Consider the following 25,257-nt stretch of genomic DNA (forward strand, 5'->3'; position numbering starts at 1 on the left):
TGCCGTCCTGTAATTCTGCCGTCTGGGGTGGGGGCGCTCCATGCTAGTCCATGGCTCGCCACAGGTAAGGGACCCAGTGTCCCTTCCCGCTAACCCGGCCGGCCTTAGCACACCCATTATGCCACATCTGCACCAAGGGCCGTGTAGGAAGGCAGAGGACTCCTAATGGCTGCTAATGCTACCCCCAAGGGTGAAGAAGACTTCTAGCACCCAGAGTGCGGGATGGTGATTGATGCCAGCGTTTTTTGGGGAGTTTGGTGTGCACAATGCACTCTGTGTAGGTAGACTGCCCTGGCAACACAGTATTTGGCGTGCAGCAGTGTGGGCTGGGCAATCTAGCTTCAGAGTATTAGGTGCCCAGCAGTGTGGGCTGAGCAATCTGGCTACCGAGTATTTGGCGCGCTGCAGCGTGGGCTGGGCAATCTAGCGACACAGTATTTGGCGTGCAGCCGTGTGGGCTGGGCAAGCTAGCGACACAGTATTTGGCGCGCTGCAGTGTGTGCTGGGCAATCTAACTACAGCTGTTGCGAGATGGGGAAAGGTGGAACATCCCACCTGTTTCCGCTGGGGATCAAAGGTGGAAGACCAAGGCGCTGGAGGCACAGGATTGTCCAAGGGACATGGGTCTACTGGGCATGGGAACGAGAGGTGGGCCAGTGAAGCGGGAAGGGAGAATATTGCCTCACGCCAGATGCAGGAATTCTGAGCCACCTATTAGCAATCGTGCCTGCAATTCCTGCATCGTGACTGGCTGAGGCGCAGCTAATGTTTTCAAAAGGGCGCTGACGGCAGTTAATGCCCTATACAGACTCATTATTTGGAATGTTGGCAGTCCTTTGTATTGTTATGCGCATTGCCTTGCAGTCATCTAAATAGAAAGTTCATCACAAGATGGCTTCCCAAACGAATGTGCCTATCTATATAGACAACGTCTTTTGGTGAATTGTACATGTCTCCCTGGCGCACCCCCATTTCGTGGCCCTGTTGCTCAAGCCTGCCCTTGAGCCAATCACTAGTGTTAAACAGACCAGTGTTCTGCAGCGCTCAAAATAGAAGCGGAAAGAGGCCCTTGGCAGCCCGCCTGCAGCGCAATGGGGACTTCGTTGGCGCGTTCCTGGCCGTTTTTTGGAAGGCAGAGGGAGTAAAGCGGCCAATGTGAGTTGCAGGGAACACAGCTGTCGCGATTACCGTAAGGCAGTGCTGCTGTAGGGTTCGGCAGCCGTGAATGCAATCGACGGAAGGCGGCAAACTTCAGAAAACCTCGGTGAAACATGGTCTGTTTTCTGCCAGCAGCCAGTGCCCACCTTTACGCGCCGCCAGCTCTAGTCCTGTGGCATGGTGAATGCAGTGGCTGCGCCACAAGACTGCCCCTGTGCCTGGCACATGCAGCTCCTGCTCTATTGCTCTATTTGCACACGTTATTGAGCGTCTCTAACACGTGGAGCCTCTGGATACAACGTCTGAACCAGGCCCAGGGATTTAGAAACCCACCGATGGAAGAAACTGGCTCCAGATCGGACCCCATTAGTACTCGATGATTCACCCTTGCCTCTTCCCCACTCTTTCTGCCCCCCCCCCACGTCCCCTACAGCACATACGTACACCAGGGATGCCAATATGGCACAAGTGTTACTGTAGAAGGCCACTTTGTATTGCATCTCTTATGCTGGCAATGCAGGAAGCGCTGAAGGCGGTGGACTGGTGGTTCTCACGGCTGAGCGCAGTGGACTGGTGGTTCTCGCGGCTGCGCGCGGTGGACTGGTGGTTCTCGCGGCTGCGCGCGGTGGACTGGTGGTTCTCGCGGCTGCGCGCGGTGGACTGGTGGTTCTCGCGGCTGCGCGCCTTGGACTAGTGGTTCTCGCGGCTGCGCGCCTTGGACTGGTGGTTCTCGCGGCTGCGTGCGTTGGACTGGTGGTTCTCACGGCTGCACGCGGTGGACTGGTGGTTCTCGCGGTTGTGCTAGAAGGTTTTATGGTTGAGGCCTTGTTGCCAGCCTGTGAGAGGCCGCAAGTCTGTGCCTCCGCCTTACAGGAATAGGGTGGGAGTTTGACCAATAGCGTCAAAAGGTGCTATGTTCTGAAGATCTAGAACCCCAAATGAGTGCTCATCCTCGGCCCCAGTGTCTGGTTTGCATCTCGCCCACTGTGGAGCTGTCTTGAGGACTGCCTCGTGTAATGGGCCGGCCAACATCTTGGCTTCCGAGAGTAAATTGGTCTTGGTCAAATGTGCTTGTTGCAGCTCTGGCCCTTCTCTTCCTACATCCCTTACTCTTATCTCAGCCTCCCCCACCCCCCTTTGCCTAGCACCGACTCTAATCAAAGATCCCGGATGACGTGCTTGGCATGGTCGATTACATCACTTTGCGAAATACAGTGGGGAAGGCCACTGGTAACAATTCGGAGGATTTCCCACAAAAGCCTAAACCGTTGGCATGGCCAATGCTTGTTTTTACTGTGGTCTGGGTAGCCAGCCATTAGTCAGAAACCAGCAACATGTAGAATCCGGGCGGTCGCTTGGATAGTGGCTTGCTCTGTAAATGCAGGGCCATATTGCAGCCCTCTGCTCCCATGTAAGGTGGTCCATGCCTGCTTTTGCACGCCCATTGAATGATTGGCTATGCACGTTGCATGTGGTGACTGCAGATGTTGCTGGCTCATTTGAATGCCGGACCTCTGGGATTTAGGGTACAAGCAGATCCTCTGGGAGCTCAAGTAGCTGTTGGCATTGGCTTTGGTGCTCTGCCATTGGGAGCCCCGATGCATCTTCAATGGCAGTACTCTGGGCTTGCTTGCTCCTACAGTAGCCCAGGCCGCTTCCCGGTGCTCCTCGAACCAGGAATGCTCAATTAGTCAGCCCCTCTCTAGACCAGAGGTATTCAAACTGTGGGGCGCGCCCCCTCAGGGGGGCGCTGGGCGCCAGAGCCCAGCATGAAATGTGTAAAAAAAAAAAAAATTAAAAAAAAATAAAAAAAATTACTTTTTTTTTTTTTTTTTTTTTTTTTTTTTAGATTGGAGAAAATGGGAGGGGGAAGATCACATGGACCATAAAACGGTCTTAGGCGCCAATGAAAACATGGCCAGCAGTTGCAAATGGATATTCAGTCCTTTAGCCACAGACTGAATAGTACCCAAGGGGTTGTTTTTTATTCAAATGTAAACAAATTGTGATATTTAAAGAATATTTATTCAGCAACAATGGTCAAAACTACTAGCTGCATAGTGAAGCAACTCCTCAAACTGACCCATATTGGCCAAAAAAGTGGCCCATTTTGATTGGCCTACACTAGCATTTTGCATTTTTGGTACAGTCATCGCCCTATTGCCCTATAGGCCAGTCCAAGCCTCCCGACTCATCCATAATGGGTGAGGAGGCATCCACCCACTGGCCACCTCACCCATTATGGAGGAGCCGAGGAGCCAGCGCAGTGAAACACTGAGCACTCCCTCAGCTGCTTTATCCAGCTGAGGGAGTGCTCCTGGGCCAGCTGAACTGTCAAAGGGAAACACTGTTTGCCTTTGACAGTTAATTTCCCCAGCCGCACATGACCACTGAGCCATGCAACGTTGGGGGTATTTTGCTTCGCCAGCCTTGCATAGCTCATTGGAAATGCTTGCTGGGGCACTGCATGTATGTATGTGTGAGGGGGTGCTCCTGCGCCTCCTCGCACATACGGGCAGAGCAACCTGGAGCGGGGCATTATAGCAACCACGCGCAGGCCCCTGCAGAAGGTACGTTTATGGCGATTTATTTTTTATTTAAATGTGTATGGATGTGTGTATGTTTGTGTTATGGGACTGTGGTGGGAGCAGGATGGGCGGCAGCACTGGGATGGTGGTGGGAGTAGGGTGAGGGAGAGCCCAGGGTCTGTACTGGGAGTAGGGTGCGGTGACGGCACGCAAAAGTTCATAGCGATTTCTACATACTGTCCATCCAGCACATTTAGGGGGGCCCGGCCTGCCTAAACTTGGCTCAGGGGGGGCCCGAGCCAAAAAAGTTTGAAGACCACTGCTCTAGACTGTTACATTGCAAGAGGCGAGAGTGTCGAGTCTGGACCATACTGGCGGAGCCGAGCTCCTGTTTGTAGATTGGGGGGTTTCGTATGGTTTTTGGTGCCGCGAACCCCTTTATCGGATGCTTGGATGTAGCTTTGCTGCTTCCAGTAGCCAAGTTATGTATTTGCCTGAACCCTAGCCCACCTCTGGTTTACCTTCACCCCTGCACGTGGCCATTGGGACACCGTAACAGGAGGCTAGCTTCCCCAGTATATATCTATCTGTGCACCTATTCGGTCCCCATATGTACCTGATGTAGTTCCCTGCAACATGAGGCGAGCTTTTCCATGTATCTATTCTCCTGCATTTCCCAAGTCCACTGTAGGCCTGCTTTGTAATTACTGTAACCTTTCCTGCCTTTTGCACTTACTGTAACCATATTCTTAAGCTAATGCGACTAGATTCCCCTGGACTTTGTGCGCTATATAAATAAATAACATTAAGGTTTTTTTTTTTAATCACCCGAGGCACTTGGAAGGACTACCATTTAGTGCAGCGCTTAAAACATCCCGTACTTCCACTTTGGCAGCTTTTGGCAAGCAAGTGTTTTTCAAAAGCCTGAAATTTGCAAGAATTTCACTTCTTCTGGTCTATCCCGCGACACCGCTGGGCTCGGCTAGTAAGGGATATGCGCTTGTCCCCTAATACAAATTGATGCAGACACCAGAGTAAATGGCAAATAAAGTATTTTAATAAATATCTATTGTTTTATTTGTGTCTGGACTAAACCATTCAGCCCACCATGGGGCTGGATGGAATGCTTAAAAGAAAAGAACTCTCCTACTACCCAAGAATGGGCTTTGCAGGGGAGAGAAGGATCCAAAGAGGAATTCAAATAAAAAGTTGAAAAGGGATAGTTTGAGAAGAGGGCAAGAAATTGAAAACTTACCCAGGGGGTGGAGTTGGGGTTGCGGCTTCGAGCAGCTCCCCCAAGCCCTAAATTCAGAAAATGGCGCCTGGTGGGGAGTCTACCCCACCACCCCAAGAGATCCAGGGGGGCAAGCTGTTTATGTCTGGGGCAGCTCGGCTCCCCTGGGGCTGTGGCAGATGTCAGTCTGTCCGGGGACCGGACCGGCCCAGCAGACTCCAGTACCCAGCAGCATGCAAAGTGATGCCTTTTCCCAAAAAACAAACATCCTGAGCCGCGTGTGGGGGGTGGGCCAGACCAGGCTTGACGGGCCACCTCATGGCCAGCGTGGTGGGCGCTTTGCAAAAGTCCTTCTGGGCTGCATATCCTAGGCAGAGCCCGGGAGGTGAAGAATAAACCCCGGTTTGGCCTCGCCAGGTGAAGAGGAGGAATTGCCGGGCTGCTCCGTTGAGTGGCCCAGGTGAAGGTGATCCCTCTGCCAACAGGGCCCATCCTGAAGATGCTAAAGGGGCGCAGTGGCCAGCCAATCGAGCCCACCCCGAACATTACCATAGGCCCTCGAGCATGCTGGTGATTAAGGGCAGACACCCACCCCCCACACTCATGCATGGGGTCACCCAGCACATTTACACGAGTATGGGCTGCACGGTGATTGTGGATGACCCAAAGTAGTGGACGGGGCCACACTGAAGAATAGGGGCCAGGCCCCATTCATCCACGGGGTACACCCCCCTAGCCAGCACAGCTACCAGCAACGTCACCAACCTTGTCCCCAGCAGACTTCTCGGCCAGCACAGTGCCAGCTCCACCGACAGACCCGGGAAGGTGCTGCAAAGGGGTGACTGACTTCAGCAGTCACCCCATTGTGACCGTGTTGTATGTTATGGGGTATGTAACTATATATTTGTTATGTGTTGATATTAATTAAATGTTAAGTACGTTAAATGCTCAGTAGAGCGTAGGGGGTTTTTAATGGGCTTTCTTATGTAGCTTTGTAAAGGTTAAGTAGGGGGTAGGATGTCTAGGATAACTAATTATTTTCGATGGGGGGGGCAATGGGGAGGTATGCAGTTGTGAGCTGTCTAGTGAGATGAGCCCACCTGCAGAGGCCATCCCCTGGCCTTGCTCCATGTGGGCGGTACAAGATTTTAGGTAGGGGGGCTCTGTTGCACCAGACTCATGCCAAGGGTCCCAGAGACCCCTCCAAGGAAGGGTGAGCTGACGTAGCAGGTCCCCATTTAGATGGCTCGCATGGCAAGGGGAATACTGTGTGGGGGGGGGGGGGGTTAAAGGTATAAAAGTGGAGTCATAAAATGAGGGATCCCCATTGGAATCCTATAAAATTCACTCTGGTGTCTGTCCACTAGTGATCGAAGGTGTAGCCCATCTCCAGGGAACAGGGCTTTTATTTAGCAGTTGGGATGGGGATGGGGCTGGTATCCCAGGGAACTGCCCCTGCTCCGGGGATGGGAAGAGTACACCCTTGCATGCACTAGGGCTGGGAAACTGGGGCTACACTAGCCTTGAACTCCCTTAAATGTTTAATTTTAGTGGGTGTGACCAGGGCCTAAAATGACCTACCTCAGACTGCTTCAACTTAAAATGTATGGGCTTGAAGAGCCTTGCCAGCCCACCCTGGAATGTTAACTTTGATTTCTCTTCATTGACCCTTCATGTTTTATCTCAGTGCAGACCCTGAGCCCCTCACTAGGAGAAGAACCCTGCTCCCCTGTTCCACCTTGCTCTAAACACGAATTCGGAGGCCATTTTGGTATCTAGTGAACAGGAGACTTCCCAAGGATCAAGTATTGGGAAGCTTTGTTGGTAGGCGTGGCTATTTCTGCTTCAGATTCTTGACTTGGAGGACCCTAGTGCCAGCCACTCCTCCTGATGGACTGCAACATTGCCCCTTAGCCTGTCATGGCATCGTTGCGTGTATAATGCGCTTACTGCCATCTGAAAAGTGAGGTGGTGTGGAAGTGAAACAGAACATGGAAGACGGCGAAGGACCATCTGATGCCAGGCAACTTCAAAGTGCGGCAACTAAAGGGGGGGGCGGGGGTTGTAGGGATGTATGCTGTAACTCATCACGGTCCTGGGAGGAAACTGGTGCAAGGTGTCCGGGATGAGCTGCTTCTCTGGCCCAGTGGCAGCACTCCTCTGCCTTGCGTGCTGTGCGGACACCCCCCCCCCCACTCAGGCATTGCCATCTTCCTGCAGCCAAGTGCGCTTTTTCCCCTCAGTGGCGGTCTTAGTTCTGACGTCTGTGAGTGTTGTGCCCCGGAGCCGGGTTCCGCGTTGGAGCCTGCCTTGCCTTCCTTTGTGGCGCACTGCCGGAGGCAGCGCCAGGCCAGCGCTGTGCCACAAAGGCGAAGGGGATGAAGAATGGAGCCGAGCCAGGAATGTGTTTTCAGCAACTTGTGTGTATGTGTTTGTGGGGGGGGGGGAGAGGGGTACGGGGGAGTTAAGAATGCGAACTTTCCCACTCAAGTACATTCCTGTGTACTTCAAGTATGCGTGACGCAGCAAGTATTTCTTCCCCATATGTTAACACGTTGGAAGACAATGAGAAGCATATGCCATCTTCCTGCAGTCCCATGTTCCGTCCACTGCCGAGGTTGAAGTCTACATTATGCCTATAGGCCCAATTAGCTCCCTTTGTCACATGAAGGCGTCGGTTGACTGGAGGCTTGGTGGGAGGGGAGGTAGTTGGTATCTGTCTGAAGCATTTGGGTAGAATGTGTTCCCATGCAGTGCACTGGCCTTCAGATATCCACGTTTGACACTCTCAGCATATTGGTTTTCGGGGAATGTTGATTCTCAAGACGTGATCCCATTTTCAGTACTTGTGGAGCACCTGTGCCGGGAGATGTCTGAATTTTGTTCTAGCCTGATGCAGGAGGTGGCCATTTTATTTTACCTGTTACCAAAGTCGCAAGTCAATTCTGCCCTTGAAATCATTTGATTATTGTGTTGTCCTGGTGGCGGACTAACAGTACCATTTTAGAAAGGCGAGCCATGGCTGAGCAGCAAGTCTTGGCTGCTTGCTGGGTGTGCCCTCTGGTCTTGCACATTTGAGTGGGCTGGAACATGGAGGCATGTTGGAACGTATGTAGATGACATTGGCAAGCGGTGCCCCATGTTCCCGCTACTGTCTGTGCAAGATACAGTGTTTAGATGCTAGTCTGTCATTTAGGACAGACAGACTGCAAATTCCATCTGTGCAGATCCTGCGGGCCCACACCTGGAACCACTTACTCGGCCAGCATTTTACTGCTTGTCTTCATCTGACGTGCCGTAGGTCTGGCTATCTATTCCACATAGTTTAAGAGGTTTGGGGGTGGTGGTCGGAGAGCGAGTATTATAGTGAAGGATGTAGGCCCAATGCAATTTTTTTGACTAAATCCCACCTTCCCTAGCCATTAAAATCATTAGTGGCGGGTCATGGGAGTTGTAGTCCAACATCTGGAGAGCCGTGAGTTGCTGATCCTTGCTGTAATGACACTTCACTCACCTAAGCCCTGCTGACTCGGCTATAATTCCTGCTTCTTGAACAGTACAAGGTGCTTGAGGGCGCAGGGGCAGTTGGGAGTATACCGGTGGAATCTGTACATGTTACTGGGCAATGTGAGAAGCTCTCAATTCAGTGATTCGCTTACATTTCCACTAATGTGGATCTCATAAGGGAGCGCAAGTAATGGTCTGCGTGTTCTCTGCAGCTATACTAAAATCTCATTGGCCAGTTGCCTTTGGCAGCATGTAGCAATAGCATAAAAGCTGCAGCACTATCCGCTTGCTTATGTCTGTGCGCAGTTCTGCAACTGATGGCTGTGCTTCAGCATCGCAGTGACTTCAGTAAATGTGCTGTAACTTAGTGGCCTACTTTGGAGCCTGCGTTGCATGTCTACAAGTTCTTCCAACAGTTCATTGGTGGAACCTATTTGCAGAAACCTAGAAGATTGTGCGGACGAGGACATCCAAGCTACGTACCTTTTTGTCTTCCTCCCACCAGCGGTACAGATTTCAGATGTACAGCAAATCTTGGTCAATCACATGCAGCCACTACTCCTAGCTGTGTTGGCTCTGAATTTCCTCCCTTGACGCAAAGTGTAGCTTGGACGGCAGCAATAGGTCCATACTGCTTCATAAGCAATTACCTGCACCTTTTATTTGCTTAGCTCCGATTACCTTTGTCTAATAAAACTAGTTGGCAATTTTCTTCCAGCCTCCTGCCGAATATAGATACTTTAATAGAGGTCCTCGCATGTCCAGCGACACAATGCTCTGGACAGTCCAAGCGCCAAGTTGTTGAAATATCCACATCTCAACATGCTGTAGCCCACAGAGGTGACAGTAGCTTCATTGGGTTGCTAGCTTCCAGTGATCGCAGTAACTTCTGCTTGCAGGCAGCTGCATCGCAACCTCTACAAACCGCCACAGGTTGGCACAACCAAGCTCAAAGTAGTCTTGCAAAGCGGCTGCTTGTTGGATTGGCTTCTCCGAGACGGACGTGCTTTTCTTATGGGTCACCTTAAGACTCCATGCAGTTCCCTGATCCCATTCCGCACCTTGAGACATGGCATTGGATGCTTTTCTTCTGGAGTAACTCTAATCTGACCTGGGTGTCTAGATTCTGGTGGTCTACATCCACATCTGTTCCTGCAGCAAGGTGACCTCACTAACCAGTCATGGAAGGCCGTCCAGTCGGCCACCTCCTGTTGCCAGAGGCCGTGCAGGGTCCCCCATTGCAGAGCCTGCCTGCAACCACCATGGACAATTGTTTGAAAATGTCAGGACAGTTGTGACATAACGTCATGTGAAATGCATCGTAAGTAAAACTCTGGTCCTTGCAGTCCTCATTCCTGCAGACGGATCTATCTTGTGGACGGAATCAAACATTCCTTCAAAAGCTCAATCAATTGCCAGAATTCGCTTTGGCGTTTGTGCCGGCACTCCCAGCCAGAGATCTGCGTTTGAAGGCTAAGTGCCCTGTGGCTGTTCCATGCTTTAAGTGCTGAAGGGCTATGAGCAGGTTTAAGTGCTGGCATCCAAATCTTGGAACTGCGTCTTAGTGGTAGGAGCTGATGGGGAGCATGATATGGCAAGGTCTAGACTGTCGGTGCCTGGCCAAAAACGCTGTCTTCTGGCTGCAGCATAGCATACCAGAATCCTTCTGGAAAACGGGCACAGGGCTTGATGGTACTTTGAATAGCTTGTAGGTGCACTTTCACCATGAGTGGCATTTCACTGTTACAACATTCCAGGTGGAAGGATGATATAGTTAAAATGTGCAGTGGTGTGAGAAATTGCCATTTGCAGTTAGGTTTGATGGGGAAATGGTGTGGTTGGACCACTCTTGCAGTTTGAACAAGGAAGCTGGTATGATCAGGGTTTTGGGATGGGGTGCCTAGGTGAAGTTTTAGATTCCTCATTAACCAGTTGGAATGCTTTTGTCATGTTGGCATGGATCTTTTGTTTAGGCAAGGGACTCTGCTAGAGGAAGCCGATAGAAAGTAGGTTTCGTGTTTATTATACCAGTGTGATGCTTGTCCGGGTAACTTCTTCTTCTAAAAAGTTCTACCAACAGCTACTTAGCTGGATAATTAAAATCATTGCTTCGTCCTTTCTGGAATCAAAATTTCCTGATCTTCTTAAAGAATCATGAATTTTGCCTCTTCTTAAAAAAGAAAACTTGGATCCGTAACTAGTGTACCCTTCCTATTGAAAATATTGAATAGGGTTGCTCACTCAACTATATAAATTCATTGAATACCACAATTTACTGGGCTGCAGACAATTGGGTTTTTGAAGGAAATGCAGCATGAAATCTGCATTATTGAAATCCAACATTGGAAATATCATTGATAAAGGTCATGTTGCCTCATTAATGCTCCTGGATCTGTCTGCTGCCTTTGATCTTGTTGATTATGTTTTGTTGGCAGATAGATTGAAAATGCTTGGATGAAGCTGTTGGGTAGATTGAATCTTTTCTAGGTCGATGACACTCTAGGGTATCAAAAGCTGGTTTCGGTTCTACTCTGATCTTCCTTACAAGTGGGGGTTCCCCAGGGTTCTTGACCGTCTCCTTCTATTTAATATATACAATCACTCTGCGATTTATTGGATTTATTGGCTTTGTTAGGTGTGTTTTATACAAATTATGCTGATGACATGTAGCTTTTATTCCAACTATATGGTACCTTCTGTCTACACTACAATGAAATAATCCGGATCTTTTCAGCCATTCAGTTCTGGTTGGCTCAAAACTCTCTTTACCCGAATGACGGGAAAACTGAGTTACTTAGTTTAGGCTCAGTACACAGACTGAAGATGGACTCTGCTTATGTGTATTGCTGGATGTTCACTTAAGGTTGCTCTGCATGTGGTGACTCTTGGAGTCTACCCGCACTCCCAGCTCTCGGGTAACAAACATATATCCAGTTTTCACTCTGTGTTCTTGCACGACCAGACTCCTTTGGCAAACTTGTGCATAGTTATCTTGAGAAAGATGGGGCACTTACGACATCAGCAACCATCAATGCAAAATTGAACTACTGCAATAATCAGCTGATCGGCACCTCACAAGCTAATATCGGGAAACTTCAGGTTACTCCGAATGGGGCAGTCCGAGCAATTTCTTCAACAAAGACACTGGGGGTCATTATGAGTTGAGCGGTAAGGGATTACCGGCACCGGTAAGGAGACTGGTGCTGGTAATCCCTCACCGCCCAATTCCGAAGTCTCTTAGCGGGAACCGTAAGGAATGTCTGGTTTGACCACACGTCCCTTACGGGTCCCGCTAAGGGACCAGGGCACTAATGACGGGCTTGCTAGTTATACAAACTAAACTAACGTGTTTGGATGGCTGGCCATCCTTCAGGTAGGCATGTGTGCTCTTGCGGCTGCTAGTAATATTTATGTTGCAGGGGCGTGTTTGCAGAGTGGGGTCAGTTTATTGGATAAGCTGTTGTAGTTTCGGAAACCAAGAATGTCATGCGAATGCTCTTCTTAAATGTTTGATTGCCATGCTGGCTCTTATTGAAATGGAGTAAACGGTTATTTCTATAAGGCTATACAGCATAGGCTGCTATATCCATCACCACCTCAAAATATTTTAAATTGACTTTATAAAAGACACACAATCCGGAGACTCTATAGACTTAGTGCCGCAAGCCTCTATTTCCTTGATGGTTTGTCTTTTTTAAAAGGGGCACATCTGAAAACGGCCAATCAATGATTGGCCAAAACGGAAACAAACTTTAAAATGGGCCACCAAGAAAGATTGTGGCTACAGAAGCCTCAATGACGTGTGCTCACAGGATATGATATGATAGGTTATTCATAATGCGCTTAATACCCAGAGGTTTCTAAGCGCGGACCCAGGGATTGAACCTGTGGTGCTCCTTGTCGGCTTGCTTCCAAGGCAAGCATGTTGCCCCTGAGGTGTCCTCCCGAGAGCACCGTAATGAACAATTGTTTGCAAAATTCTTGGTGCCTCCTGTTTTGTCTACCGCAATGGTGTGTGGGCAAACAGCTCTTGTAGAGCTTTAGATCAGTGGGGTAGCAAGTGCACCAAAATGGTATTAAAAGTTGATTCGTCATCGGAGGACCTTCTAAAAGAAGAAAAAATGAAGTTGTATATATATATGCATGGATCGAACTAAGGTCTGAGGTAATGGCGTAGCATTGTTCTAATGACCATTTTACGTGGTCAATTAGACATTTTGATGTAGTGTCGTCATTTTTAAAGAAGCGTCCATCTAGGGAGTTTCGGAGAAAAATCGTGAGATTAAAATGAAACCACCTTCCGGGAATGGAGGTTTTAAGCAGGAGGGGGAATGCCCAAAGGGGCTGTCGTTTGTCGCTTCTGCCTGAACGAGGACAAATCACTACGACATTTGTTTGTTATGCGCAGCCCTTGCTCAACAGCGAAGCAACAAAAAGATGACGACTGATAAGAAAGGTTGTGAAGATTAACTCTGGTGCCGGATTTTAAATACAAATTAAATTTCCTTATTGTTAAAGGTTTTAGGTTGTTGGGCAACTGTTGGACTTAACATTTTGTAGAACTACTGTGTTTAGCGAGAATTTGTAAATGTATTGGTTTAGTGAGGTAATTATGGTGCTAATTGATGCTTTTGTTTTGTAATGTGTGAAAAGTACACATTTGGAACTATAACACAATAAAAAAATACAAAAAATAAAAGCACTTGATACTTCTATGCACCGTAGAAATTGTATTGCATGATATAAATCATAAAAAAGTGGGAAACTGAGAACATGGCCAATGCATTTGGGATAGTCGGCTTCTCTATGTGAAACATACAACTGTGATAAAACTTTAAAAAATGTTACCCTATCTTCTGCGACTCATTTGGTCGCCTGGTTAGTTGCTGCAAGGTTGGCTGGTGGCGGATTTTTGGGATAGAGACTGCCTTAAAACTCAATTTTTAAATGGATGAGATTGTTTGGGTCATTATTTATAATTACTGGTCAGCTGCTACTCTTTGAACCACTGTAGTAAATTTTAGTTTTAAGCATTTTTATGGCAAATCCTATTTTAATTTTCAGACAGCAAAGCCATAGTCGATGGCAACCTCAAGCTTATCCTGGGCCTTATCTGGACCCTCATTCTTCACTACTCGATTTCTATGCCTATGTGGGACGAGGAGGAGGATGAAGAGGTGAAGAAGCAGACGCCCAAGCAACGCCTGCTGGGATGGATCCAGAACAAGTTGCCCCAACTGCCAGTCACCAACTTCAGCCGCGACTGGCAGAGCGGGAGAGCTCTCGGTGCTCTGGTGGATAGCTGCGCTCCTGGTACGGTGGTGTGAACAATGTGGGTCGAGCTGTTGCATAATGTAAAAGTGAACTTAATGTGGACTACTGCCACTCTTGTGCACTGCTAGACTGATGGAGGCGGCCCCTCCTGTAGAAGTCTGCACTAGTGTGATGGGCCCTGGTGCAGAAGGTACAGCTTGGACTGGCCCATAGAAGAGACCAATGGATCTTCTTGCATAAGGCCAGTCGCATAGAATGCCCGCAATGCAACGTACCAAAAGCCTTCAGAATTGTTTATTGAAAGTTCCTGGGAGTGCATGCCCATGCAGTCTGTAGTTGGTGCCTTTGCGGGGTCAGGTGACTGCAGGGGAGATCGGGGGTCTTTCTATTGCCTGGGTAGGTGTGCTTTATACCTTGCAAGCTTGTTATACAATAAGATGTGGGCTGTCTTGATTGCACTTAAAATGGACTAAAGGCACCAGTAGCGGAGCATGGGAATCTTTGAGCTGGTTTGTTGTAAACTATCTTCCAAATGTATTGTGTTCAGACTGCTTTTCGTGGCCACCAAACCTTGTGCTCCTAAGCCTGTCTGAGCTGGCTGGCGAATTTACTGGCACACCAATAGGGATTTCTTTTTATGACCCTTGTTTAATTTCTTTCAGGCTTATGTCCAGACTGGGATTCCTGGGACACCAGCAAGCCCGTAGACAATGCTAGGGAGGCCATGCAGCAGGCCGATGACTGGCTGGGCATCCCTCAGGTAGGTACAACTGGCCTAACTTGGGCAGAATGCTGTAGGGTGCTGGGACAGTCTGGCGAAGGTCTTGCATGTGTGTGCCCTTGTCTTTCACCTTGAACAAACGCACATTCCTGTTTGTAATCCTTGTAACCTAAACTACAAGGAGTACTTCATCCATTATGACTTCACTCGCTCTAAACCCCCTCATTCCTCCACCAACACCCTTTAGAATTTAAGTGCTTGGAGGACCGCAATATAAATAGTTGCCTCTTCTACTCTGGGATCGATAGCAAGGGCGAAAGGTGTCCCGCCCTTCTCCCTGGGGGGAGGGGAGGAACCATTCACTAGCCCAAAGCTTTGCTGCGTTGATCACTAGTGCTCGGTGACTGTTGCTGTGTACCATGCGCTTTCACGTTTGCCTCAAAGGGTTCCCTTTGCCTTCCAGGTGATCACTCCAGAAGAAATCGTGGATCCCAATGTCGATGAACACTCCGTCATGACCTACTTGTCCCAGTTCCCCAAGGCGAAGCTGAAGCCCGGTGCTCCCCTGAGACCCAAACTGAACCCCAAGAAAGCAAGAGCTTATGGGCCAGGTGAGCCTTTCAGTAAAGGGGGTGTTTAGCAGAGCAGCCCTGTTCGCTTGGAGCGTTATTTCTTTGCCGTCTTGTGGTATAAATTTGAGACCTTGTATACACCGCAGTTCCTGTTTTTCAAATGTTCTTTAAATAATTGCATTGTGGAATGAGAATTGTTCTCTTATCTTTTGTGCCCCATTGTTGTTGTTGGGATCTGCAGGCCCCAAGGCGCAGAATTCCCTTTATCTTCCTGCTCTGAATTTACCAATGGGAATTGAGGGTCTTGTCTATGGCAATTTGTCTCTGGCATTGATGACAGCCTTCCCTGGACAGATCTATAAATATTTCTTCTTCTTCTAGGCATTGAACCTACTGGAAACATGGTGAAGAAGCGTGCAGAGTTTACTGTGGAAACCATCAGCGCTGGGCAGGGTGAGGTGCTCGTTTATGTGGAGGACCCCGCGGGACACAGGGAAGAGGTAATGCCACGCTTAAGGCACTTGTGCTGTGTACTTGCAGTGAAAAACCCCTACTTGCAGAGCCAGTGTGTAGTTGCATGTGAATGGAGTTTATCAGGAGTGTAGTATGACCTTCTGGTATTAGGTGTACCACATAAACTGATGGAGCTACAGAAGAGATACAGATCTACTCTTTAATCTGGATTGTGCAAAGGTGATCAGTAACATGTTTTCATTTGGCCCCATGTGGTCTTGTTGCAGGGACTAGCCTGAATTGGATGGTCCAGGTTTAATTCCACAATGCTCTTGTCCTCTCTGCTTCATGTCTATGCCGACATGAAGTACCTGTGGCGCCCCGATGTTTTACAAATGATTCCAATTACTCCCGCTCTACAACACAAAGGTCTGGTCAATTTACCAGAGTATTCTAAAACCTTAGGTCTATGAGGAAAGCGGAGTAGTATTTCATGGCAGACTTTCCAAAGTAGTAGTTTTGATGCTTTACTGGCTACCTACATCCTATGCAATGGGAATTCCACAGCTAATAAAACCCTAAAAAAGTTTAGGAGAGTCCTGTCCAAAGTAGCAGCTTTCTTAACCCATCCCAATCTCGCCAGCCGTCCTTAAAGCAACCATTTAACATGACTGCATTCATTTGAAACACGGTGAACTTGTCCCTCACATAATCCCACCCCCACTGCAAGATCATACTGGCTCCCAAACAAATGAAGTCTCGATCCCACCAAATATTGAACGCCCGTCTCTCCTTCCTTAGAACAGTTCACGAGCAAGCAATCGCGGGCCCAGAACAATGGCCACAGCCTGCCTCTGGCCCTGCTGCAGCATGGCACCTGGCGAGAGCCTAATGTTCAACCTCCCACTTGCGCCCTCATTTCAACAGCCATCCAAACACGCTTTTGTAAAGGGCAATTCAAATTTGATGCAATAAAGGAACAGGGGCATGACGCACTGAATTTGACTTCCTCATGGACCCTTAATCCACTAATGTAACTGTCCCATACCACAATATGATGGGATTGCCACTATAATCAATCCTGCATTACAGCCATGGAAGTAAAACCATTAAATTGTCGGAAGAAGCTTATTACTGTTTTTGATGTGCAGATCTTTGTCCTGAGATTAGATTTTACAGGAAACACATCTTCCAAGTAGTTAGCACCTCTATGATCTGGGTGTTCATCGCTGTTACCTGGCGTCTGCTGTTGATCTTTGTAGGCTGCTCTTGGGCTCGGGTGTCTGCCTGGTCTTTTTGACAGTGTGAAATCCCTACGAAATTGACCCCTTTTTTACTTCTTCACAGGCCAAAGTTACAGGGAACAATGACAAGAACAGGACTTTCTCAGTCTATTACATCCCGAAGGTGACTGGTATGCACAAGGTAAGAGCGACTGCTGCTTTGTATCATCCTGTTAAGGAGAACTTTGGGTGGTGCATGAATGTTTCATACCATTACCTTTAAAGTTGCATGCCTATGTCTTTCTTGATATCCTCTGGTCTGAGGTTCAGGAGTTTACAAATATAGGACTGTAAAATGTTGTTGCAGGTGCCGATCTATTGTATTAATCACTTATGCTTGCATGGTTGATGGACACTTCTGCTTGCCTTGTGAAACGCCAACATTTCCTTTTTGATGTAAGGAAGACTAGCTTTTCCTGGGCCTCTCCACCCCTCTGCCCTCCCCACACCCTCCCCCCAAGACTCTGCCTGTCAAACGCATTTCAGTTTGTATTGCGCGATACCAGACCCAATCCAGTTTCGAGTAGGACTCTTGCCACAGACTATCTTGTCTGTGACATGAGTTCACAATGTCAAGATGGTAGAGAGTGGAATCTGAGATGTTCATGGCACCATTTTAGGCGGCTGGAATGTTGGGAGGCGAAGATGCAGAGATCTTGAGTGGGAAATGCCCACAGGTTTTTGGGAAGATTAGCGCATGGAGTATACAAGATTATTCCAAGTCGCTCACACTGTGGAGATCAATCTCAAGGAGGAAAAGGGATTGTACCCCGGCCTAAACATTTAATGGTTAACGTAGCAGAGCAGTCAGGCTGTACTCTGGGACAGAAAGAAGAGCAAATGGGCCCAATGCATTTCACAGCAAAACACAACAAGACACTACAGATGTACTGACCTGTGTATACAGACACAAACAGTATGTAAAACATTAGCTGAAACCCATGGAAGATCTTCACCAGGAACAATAAAGGGACACCCACGAGGAGGCTCTGCAAGGTAGAAGCAACTGTGGAGAGAAGGCAAGTGGAGAGTATAGGACCCCAAACAAGGTTCCACTGCAGAATGATGGGGGGGGGGTGGTATGGATAAGGGGGGAGGAGACGAGAAGGAGTAGCCAGTAAAAAACTGTCCTTCAACGGGGCCCATGTCAGAGAACCGCTCCACCTGTGAGGTGGCAGCAAGTCTCTGGTCTTGCAGGCTGGGGAGATGCTCCAGTCAATGCTCTTGAGCTGGCTTTAACCGAGGCAGCAAAGGCTGGTAAACTGCCCCAAGCTGGAACAGGCTGTCCAGCCAGCCAGGACTGGAGGGTAGAAGTATTTTTACCAATGAAATTCGCCATGTATTTCTTTCACCCATTTTGTACTGCAAAATGCAGGGGGGCGAGAGGAGAGAAAGGGGGAGCGTCAGTGAGACGATGAGATTGGTGGTGGGTGGGATGAGCAGGGGGTCTCTAACGCTCCCCCTGCATTTTGCATCAAACAAGTGGTAACATTGTTGCACATCATTACGGTAAATTATTTGTTAAAATGGAACTGTTCTGGAGGGTGGGAGAAGTGACACCAGGAGCAAGGACGGAGGAGCCAGGGTCCAGCCATGTCTAGGGGTGGACTGGGAAGCAAAAGAGGCCCTGGAAATAATTTTCTAAGTGGCCCCATGTTACACATTTTCAGCAAGCCCAACCCTTTTCCTATATGAAAATGTGAAAATGACAAGAGGCCCAGGGTATAGAGGCCCACCGGGAAATCGCCAGCGTTCCCTATGGGCCGGGCTACCCATGGCCATGTCCTCTGCATTAGTCACTCCGCAGCAGTGTTGCAAGTGATCTGGAGGTGAGCTCTGGGAACTGCACGTGATCTCCCACTGATAACGTTCACCCAGAGGCGGGCATAAATAATGCCCTCCAATCCCGCCGGAGGGAGCACAGAAAGGCTTACTCAGGTAGCCAAACAGGCTGGTCCACCCTCGCAGGCTGAAGATTGGGAAGTGTAGTCGACTCCAAGCCAGATGGCACTAGTTTAAACTCCAGGTCTCGGTTGCCTTGCAATGAGCCCATGTCCACAAAATCAGTGTTTCGGCCATGCCCCGTGGCCCAAAACTCAATGAGCAGGATTTGGGCTATTAAATGCAGTACGTGACTACACTCCTGCAGAAACCAACCTTCTGTTCAGCTGCTTCCAGTGTCTGGGCAATGAAAGCACCCTGAGACCAAAATGGCTGCTTAAGCGGCCATACGGGCCACTAAAGCAGCACCTCAGCATTGCGGTGGCAGCAAGAACGTCCCTCTGACCACAAGTCAAAAAAACAAGGAAACCTGTGAATTGGAGATGCAGATATGAAGCCAGAACGCCATGACGCACAGAAAATGTAGCCATTGGGGCCTTCTGTTCTCAAGATAAAGAGAGCACATATTTGAAATGGCTGAAGCGACATTGTGTTGGCAGCACTGAGTTGTGTGGAGGCAGATTTTGGTTGCTTCTAGTCCTTGTTAAAATTATGAACACTGCCCTTTCCTTTGTTTGATGTCATGCTCTTTGGGTCCCTTTTTCTTTAGGTCACTGTTCTGTTTGCTGGTCTACATATAGCCAAGAGTCCCTTTGAGGTGAACGTGGATAAATCCCAAGGTGACGCCAGCAAGGTCACCGCTCAGGGGCCCGGCCTGGAACCCTCTGGAAACATCGCCAACAAAGCCACCTATTTTGAAATCTTCACAGCAGGTAGATGTCCTTTTAGCCTCCAATCCCTTTGCATCCGCTTGAAGGTTATTGCATTGTGACATGTTCGGTGGCTGCTGGGCAATATTGTGAACGTTATGTGGTCATTTTTTATTTTCGAAACACCATTTTGTCAAACATTTTGCCGAAATATTTTTTTTAGAAATGTATTATTTTATTTTATGTTTTTTTTGGTTTCGTAAGTAAAATAAAAGTGTTATAAATAAAGGGGGTTGAGAGGAACCCCCCATTTAAAAATGTAAAAAAAATAAAAACATTAAAAAAAATTCTGCAAAATTGTGTCGCGAAAATGGCATTCGAAAATATGCCCTTCGAAAAAGTCACTATAAACCATTGTGAACAATGCTGCTGTTTTTTTCCTCTTTAAGGAGCGGGAGTGGGTGAGCTGGATGTGATCATCCAGGATCCCAATGGGAAAAAAGATACGGTGGAGAAACAGCTGGAGGACAAAGGCAGCAGTACATACCGCTGCACCTACAAGCCCACCCTGGAGGGCGTCTACACCATCTACATAACCTTCGGCGGAATCCAGATACCAAAGAGTCCCTACACTGTAACCATTGGTCAAGGTAATGCATGGCCCCACACTACCGGGGTGTAGTTGGAGTGCCTTGCCACTTTGTTGTTGCGCGATGTATGTTTCAGTCCGTACTGACTGCTATGACCTCTGTTGTCTTGCCTGGCTCTGCCTTGTGGATTCCTCTCCTTTCCTTTTCAGTGTGTGGTAACTTCTCTCGCCTGACGGAAGACATTTTAGAGCAGCCTGTATCTGCTGGTTTTCTCCCAGTGCCGACCTGGGTGTGAAGCGGCTGCTCACTCTATTACTATGGTATTATTATTATAGTATTTATTGAGCGCGGACCTAGCTTCGCGAAGGAACGGAGCGCTTTTCAGCGGTAACAGAACAGATGTGCAGAGGGGGTTAGGATATAGAGGGGCACCGAGAAGGGATACAGCTGTACCAGATGGCGGGGAGCAGAGGGGTGAACGTGTTTAGCAAGTCAGGTGGCGGGGCGCCCACTGCAGAAGGGGATAGATTTAGTACAATATGCATAGGGCCTTTGTATAATCATGCGGCAGAGGATGTGCTGGCGCAAGATGACCAAAGCATGAGTCTCGGGAGGATAGCTCAGGGGCAACGTGCTTGCCTTGGAAGCAAGACGACATGTAACACAAGTTCGATCCCGGGTCCGTGCTTAGAAACCTCTGGTTATTAAGCGCGTTATAAATAACAGATCATCTCATGGGCCTCTGACCTGATCCACAGTGGAGTCCGCCTAAATCGGAAGACTGGTTTACATAATGGTTATGAGTCTGGTAGCTTGTGATGCGTGGTGTTCATCTCAGGGCGATATAATATGATATGATATGATTGTTTATTTATATAGCGCCTATACTTGTTGTGTTTCAAAGCGCTTCAAGACAAGGGAAGGGAACAAGGGAAAATACAATGACATTCTTACAGGCCATGAACAGTAAGTATGTGAAACTATTGTACTCGGTCTGACGACATTTCGGATAGTGCAAGAGTTAAGACATAGATAAGGAAGGGAGGAGGAGAGTGGGAAGGAAATGGAAACGGACAAGCGACTACCGTACTAGGCCTGACGACGTTTCCAGTAGAGCCGGAGAAAAACAAAAGGCGAGGGAGTGGTGTGCAAAAAGGGAGGGGAGGAACAATACGAGCAGCGATCATACTAGGCCTGATGACATTTCAGTTGGTGCTGGAGGGGTGGGGTGGGGAAAAACAAGTAAAGGGAGTGGGGAGGAGACAAACGAGGTTGCTATCATACTAGGTTCAGGGACAATTCTGATAGAATAAGTGCATATAAGAAAGTAAGGGGAGGAGGGGAAGAGATGGTAATGAAATGAGTAGTGTCCAAGGAGCGTGAGCTGCAGCAGTTTCTGAATTCAAACGCAACCCATGATTTTGGGAAACTGAGACTGCGATGTGCCAAAGCCTAGTGAACTAGTTTGATGCCCTGTTCCTGATTAATCTGAATCCATCCTGGTGTATTGTTTATTTGGAACACCTCTTGGTTTATGGGAGTGGCATGAGTGTCCAATTGAGCATGGAATGACCCAAAGGGCACTGCATTTGCTATCATGGTCTTGCTGTCTGACGTTAGAAAAGGCCTATAGATGGACTTTCATATACCCACACTTCATGGGCCCGATTTTCCTTTATTATTTATATAGCGCTTGTACACAGGTGAAGTGCCTCAAAGTGCTTTAATGTGGGAAGGTAACAAGGGAATACAGTATTCCTTCTTAGGCTTTTAAGATTCCGAATGATCTAAACGGAGAAACTAGCATACTAGGCCTGACAACATTTCTCCTAGTACAAGTGCATGAAGTGCTACAGTTGAAACCAAGCTCGGGAGGGGGGGGCGGAAAAACGGTGGTGGGGGGCAGATGAAGTAACTGGTCCTAATACATTAAGGTCATGCATACAGACGGAGGTGCGGAGACAGGGGGGAGAGGGGAGGGAACAAAGAGTCTGGTCCAGCAGGGCCCTGGTTTGAATGCATAGAGGTTGCCCCGCTCGAGGAGCGTAAGCTGAAAGTGCAGTAATGTTGAACAAAGTGCAGCGGGCCAGAGGCAAGTGCAAAAGACTGGTGGGGGAGCCTGGGACCTGTAGGCGAAACAGGCAAGCATAGAGTTGGGGAGGAGAAGGAGGGTGGAGTGAAAAGAAAGGAGGTTAGCAGGGGAGAGGGAGAGAAAATGAAGGTCTTGATGAGTTTCTGGAACTTAAGGTGCTCTGGCTCAAGACGAAGAGGCAGGGAGGCTATTCCAGAGGGAAGCAGATGCAGAGGATAAGGATCTACCCCCAAATCTCTGTTTATGAAAGCGGCTCAACCGCAGAGAGTTGGAGGACGAGCGGAGGGCTCTAGAGGGAGAGTATTTAGGAAGAGCGCGTTGTAGATAGTGTGGGCCCTGGCCCCAGAAAGCCTTGTGGATTATACAGAGGGTCTTGAACTTGATCCTTGCAGCCACAGGAAGCCAGTGGAGAGATTTCAGCACCAGAGAGATGCGGTCCCAGGGCTTGAGGCCAAGGATAAGTCTTGTGGTTCTGTTCTGGATGAGTTGTAGAGGAGGCAGAGTACAAGTAGGAAGATTGAGAAAGAGGCTGTTGCAGTAGCCCAGCCTAGAGTGGACCAGGGCTCGGGAGATGGTGAGCCTCTGGGGGAAAGTGAGAAAAGGTAGAATACCTCTGAGAAGGTGCAGTTGGTGAGAAGGTGCAGTTGGTGAGAAGGTGCAGTTGGTGAGAAGGTGCAGTTGGTAGTGTGACTTTTTGGAGACGTCTGAAGATGATGCCAAGATTTTCTGTCGCATTGGTACGTTTAATTTCATAGACCAATTGTCAGTGGGATGGTGACCGCACCTAGCAGTGCCATAGGTTATGGTGCTTGTGGCACCTTGCTCAGCCTGTTCTTACTAGATATGCAGGAAATGTTAGTCGGGAATGTTAGTGGTGTGCTATAGATGCAGCCATGATGATGGCGCTTCAGTCAAGAAGGGCCCACCTGTGGTGGTTGTGATCATGATTTTCACCTAGCAGCAATTCGTCCCTTAGCGGGTGCTATCCAGAAACCGTACTCATTTATAAAGCGACAGGCATTTCAGATATGCATTAACTATTCCAAGTGCTGCCTGTATGGCCAGAACTTGTGATGGCCTAACCAATTAGGGACAGCCTTCCGACAAAGTCTCTGCTTATAGACCTGGCTTTTCTGGTGATATCTGAAATTTATGTCAGTTGTCATTTCACTACAGTGGAGTCTTTTATGATCCATACGAATATGGTTAGTATGGCCGCATCCTGAATTTTCTGTGGAGACCGTCCTCTTAGATCTTCTGACACTATGTCTGAGGCTCAGGGGGGTGCTCCGAATGATGGCGTAGTGCAGCTGTGAGACGACTGTTCTGTGTTCCTATTTCTTGCTTCTGTCACCGCTTTCTTGCAAATCTTTGTCTCTTTTCTGCCATGCTTCAGTCTCTGTGGGAGGAGCCCAGCTCTTGAACTCTTGATGTCTCTTCCTGCAGTTTCATCCTAGTGGTAGGTGAACGTGTGATGCACCGTCTGTGCATGGGTGTGTTTTGTGGGTTGTGCAGAGCAGAGGTGCCAGTTCCTCTCCCCCCCCTTTTGAAGATACAGTAAAGCATGACCACTCCTCCCCTGTAACAGCGTGATTACTTTCCAGTTACTACCTGAGCAGCAAGCCTCATAATGGTGACATGCTCGTGGTTGCCACCCAGTGTGGGAAGGCCTTGCGTTGTGGGCTGTTCCTCCACTAGGAGGACTGACAAATGATTACATAAAAGCCAGGTTGTCTGCTGGAGTTGGTCTTGTTGCCCAGCTCTAATTTTGGCTGGTGGCTTTTGTCTGGCCCTTTAGACTAATTCAGTCAAGACCCCTGAGCTGAGTGCACAGATGACCCCGCCCGAACCCATGCATCAAACTAACCTGCTACAGATGGTGCTGCGAACCATTTGCGCTCGATTGCGCCCTGCGTTAAAGGAGTGGGGGGAAACGCATGCCCAAGAGAAAGTTATGCCTACATGTCCCATATCGGTCCTGTCCCAAGAGGATCCAGCACCCGGACCACTTCTTCCCACTAACCAACCCTTTATTCCCCTCCTAACAGACTTGTCAGCCATACACACAATGCGGAAAAACCCCTGCTTGAACACTCCAGATACAGTGAGCCACACAGCTCTACTCGTCCATGCATGTTGGGCTGGAATAACACCAACTAATGGAGTGCAATGGTGATTTGTGGTGTTGGGCCCCTTCTGGAAATGCACACATGGCTAAACCCAAATACCTGGCATGCGACCCACAGTTCTTCTGTATGCATCGGCACTTGCCCCTCCCTTCCCGCTAATACTGCCTTGCCTCTTGCCGGATCCGTTGCCAACATTTCTCCCCAAAAAAGATACTGTTTTGCAAGATCCAGTTACTTCCAGGATTGTGCAATTCCAGGCTTTGAGAGCCCCCTTGTGAATATTCATGAGAACTATGCATACAATGATTCTAAATGTATGCAATTGTTTTCACATGAATATTCATGAGGGATATTCTAAAAACCTGTCGGGTTTCCATCCAACGAGGCCTGGAGTTGGACAACCCACTGTGCCACAATAAGGTCCTCTGGTGGGAAGGTACTTGTATTTTTGCTGTTTTGATGGGGTAGAGTGTTTTGGGTGGTTGCCTGTGACTTCCCCTGTAGTGCTATTGGGTTTCCACTGAAGCCTGCTTCCGTTTCTGCTCAGCTGGTCTTATTTACCCTGAGGCTGGTGATGGAATGACCCTAGAACCAGTCTTGTTAACCTATTCTTCCCTTGCAGCTTGCAACCCTACTGTCTGCCGTGCTGTTGGCCGTGGCCTGCAGCCAAAAGGAGTCCGAGTGAAGGAGACTGCAGATTTCAAAGTGTATACGAAAGGAGCTGGCAGCGGAGAGCTGAAGGTGGTTGTGAAGGGGCCCAGTGAGTATGATCCCACCTGGTCTTGGACCCCTCTTTGGTCTTGCAATGCTTCTGTTCCTGGCTATTGTCCTCCGAGGTTGTGGAACCTGAAAACTATGCACGTTTGCTATATTATTATTCCACTATCCCATGTACTGCACTTTCGCCCCCTCCCTTGCCCCTAGCACTTTCCCTTTCCCTCCTTCCCTGCACTTGCGCGATCTGAATGACACCTGGCCTAGTAGGATCGTTGTCTGTCCTCCCTTTGTTTCTCCCCCCCCTTGCCTCGTCGCGCCTTGAAACACTTGTGTATAGGTGCGTTATAA

General features: G+C 48.6%; 1 protein-coding gene across 4 annotated transcripts in view; it reads left to right on the top strand.

The window, feature by feature from the left end:
- Window positions 1–25,257, top strand: part of FLNA (filamin A) — a 275,782-nt gene that overhangs the window by 140,289 nt on the left and 110,236 nt on the right. For all 4 annotated transcript variants that reach the window (XM_069645454.1, XM_069645456.1, XM_069645455.1 and 1 more), the window contains exons 3-10: window positions 13,492–13,740; window positions 14,364–14,461; window positions 14,886–15,033; window positions 15,376–15,494; window positions 16,795–16,872; window positions 19,282–19,444; window positions 19,831–20,031; window positions 24,815–24,952. In XM_069645454.1, the coding sequence (XP_069501555.1) occupies window positions 13,492–13,740; window positions 14,364–14,461; window positions 14,886–15,033; window positions 15,376–15,494; window positions 16,795–16,872; window positions 19,282–19,444; window positions 19,831–20,031; window positions 24,815–24,952 (1,194 nt within the window). The remainder of the gene's footprint in view (window positions 1–13,491; window positions 13,741–14,363; window positions 14,462–14,885; window positions 15,034–15,375; window positions 15,495–16,794; window positions 16,873–19,281; window positions 19,445–19,830; window positions 20,032–24,814; window positions 24,953–25,257) is intronic.

The sequence above is a fragment of the Ambystoma mexicanum genome, chromosome 2p (assembly GCF_040938575.1).
Source record: "Ambystoma mexicanum isolate Mex_15411 chromosome 2p, UKY_AmexF1_1, whole genome shotgun sequence".
Lineage (NCBI taxonomy): Eukaryota > Metazoa > Chordata > Amphibia > Caudata > Ambystomatidae > Ambystoma > Ambystoma mexicanum.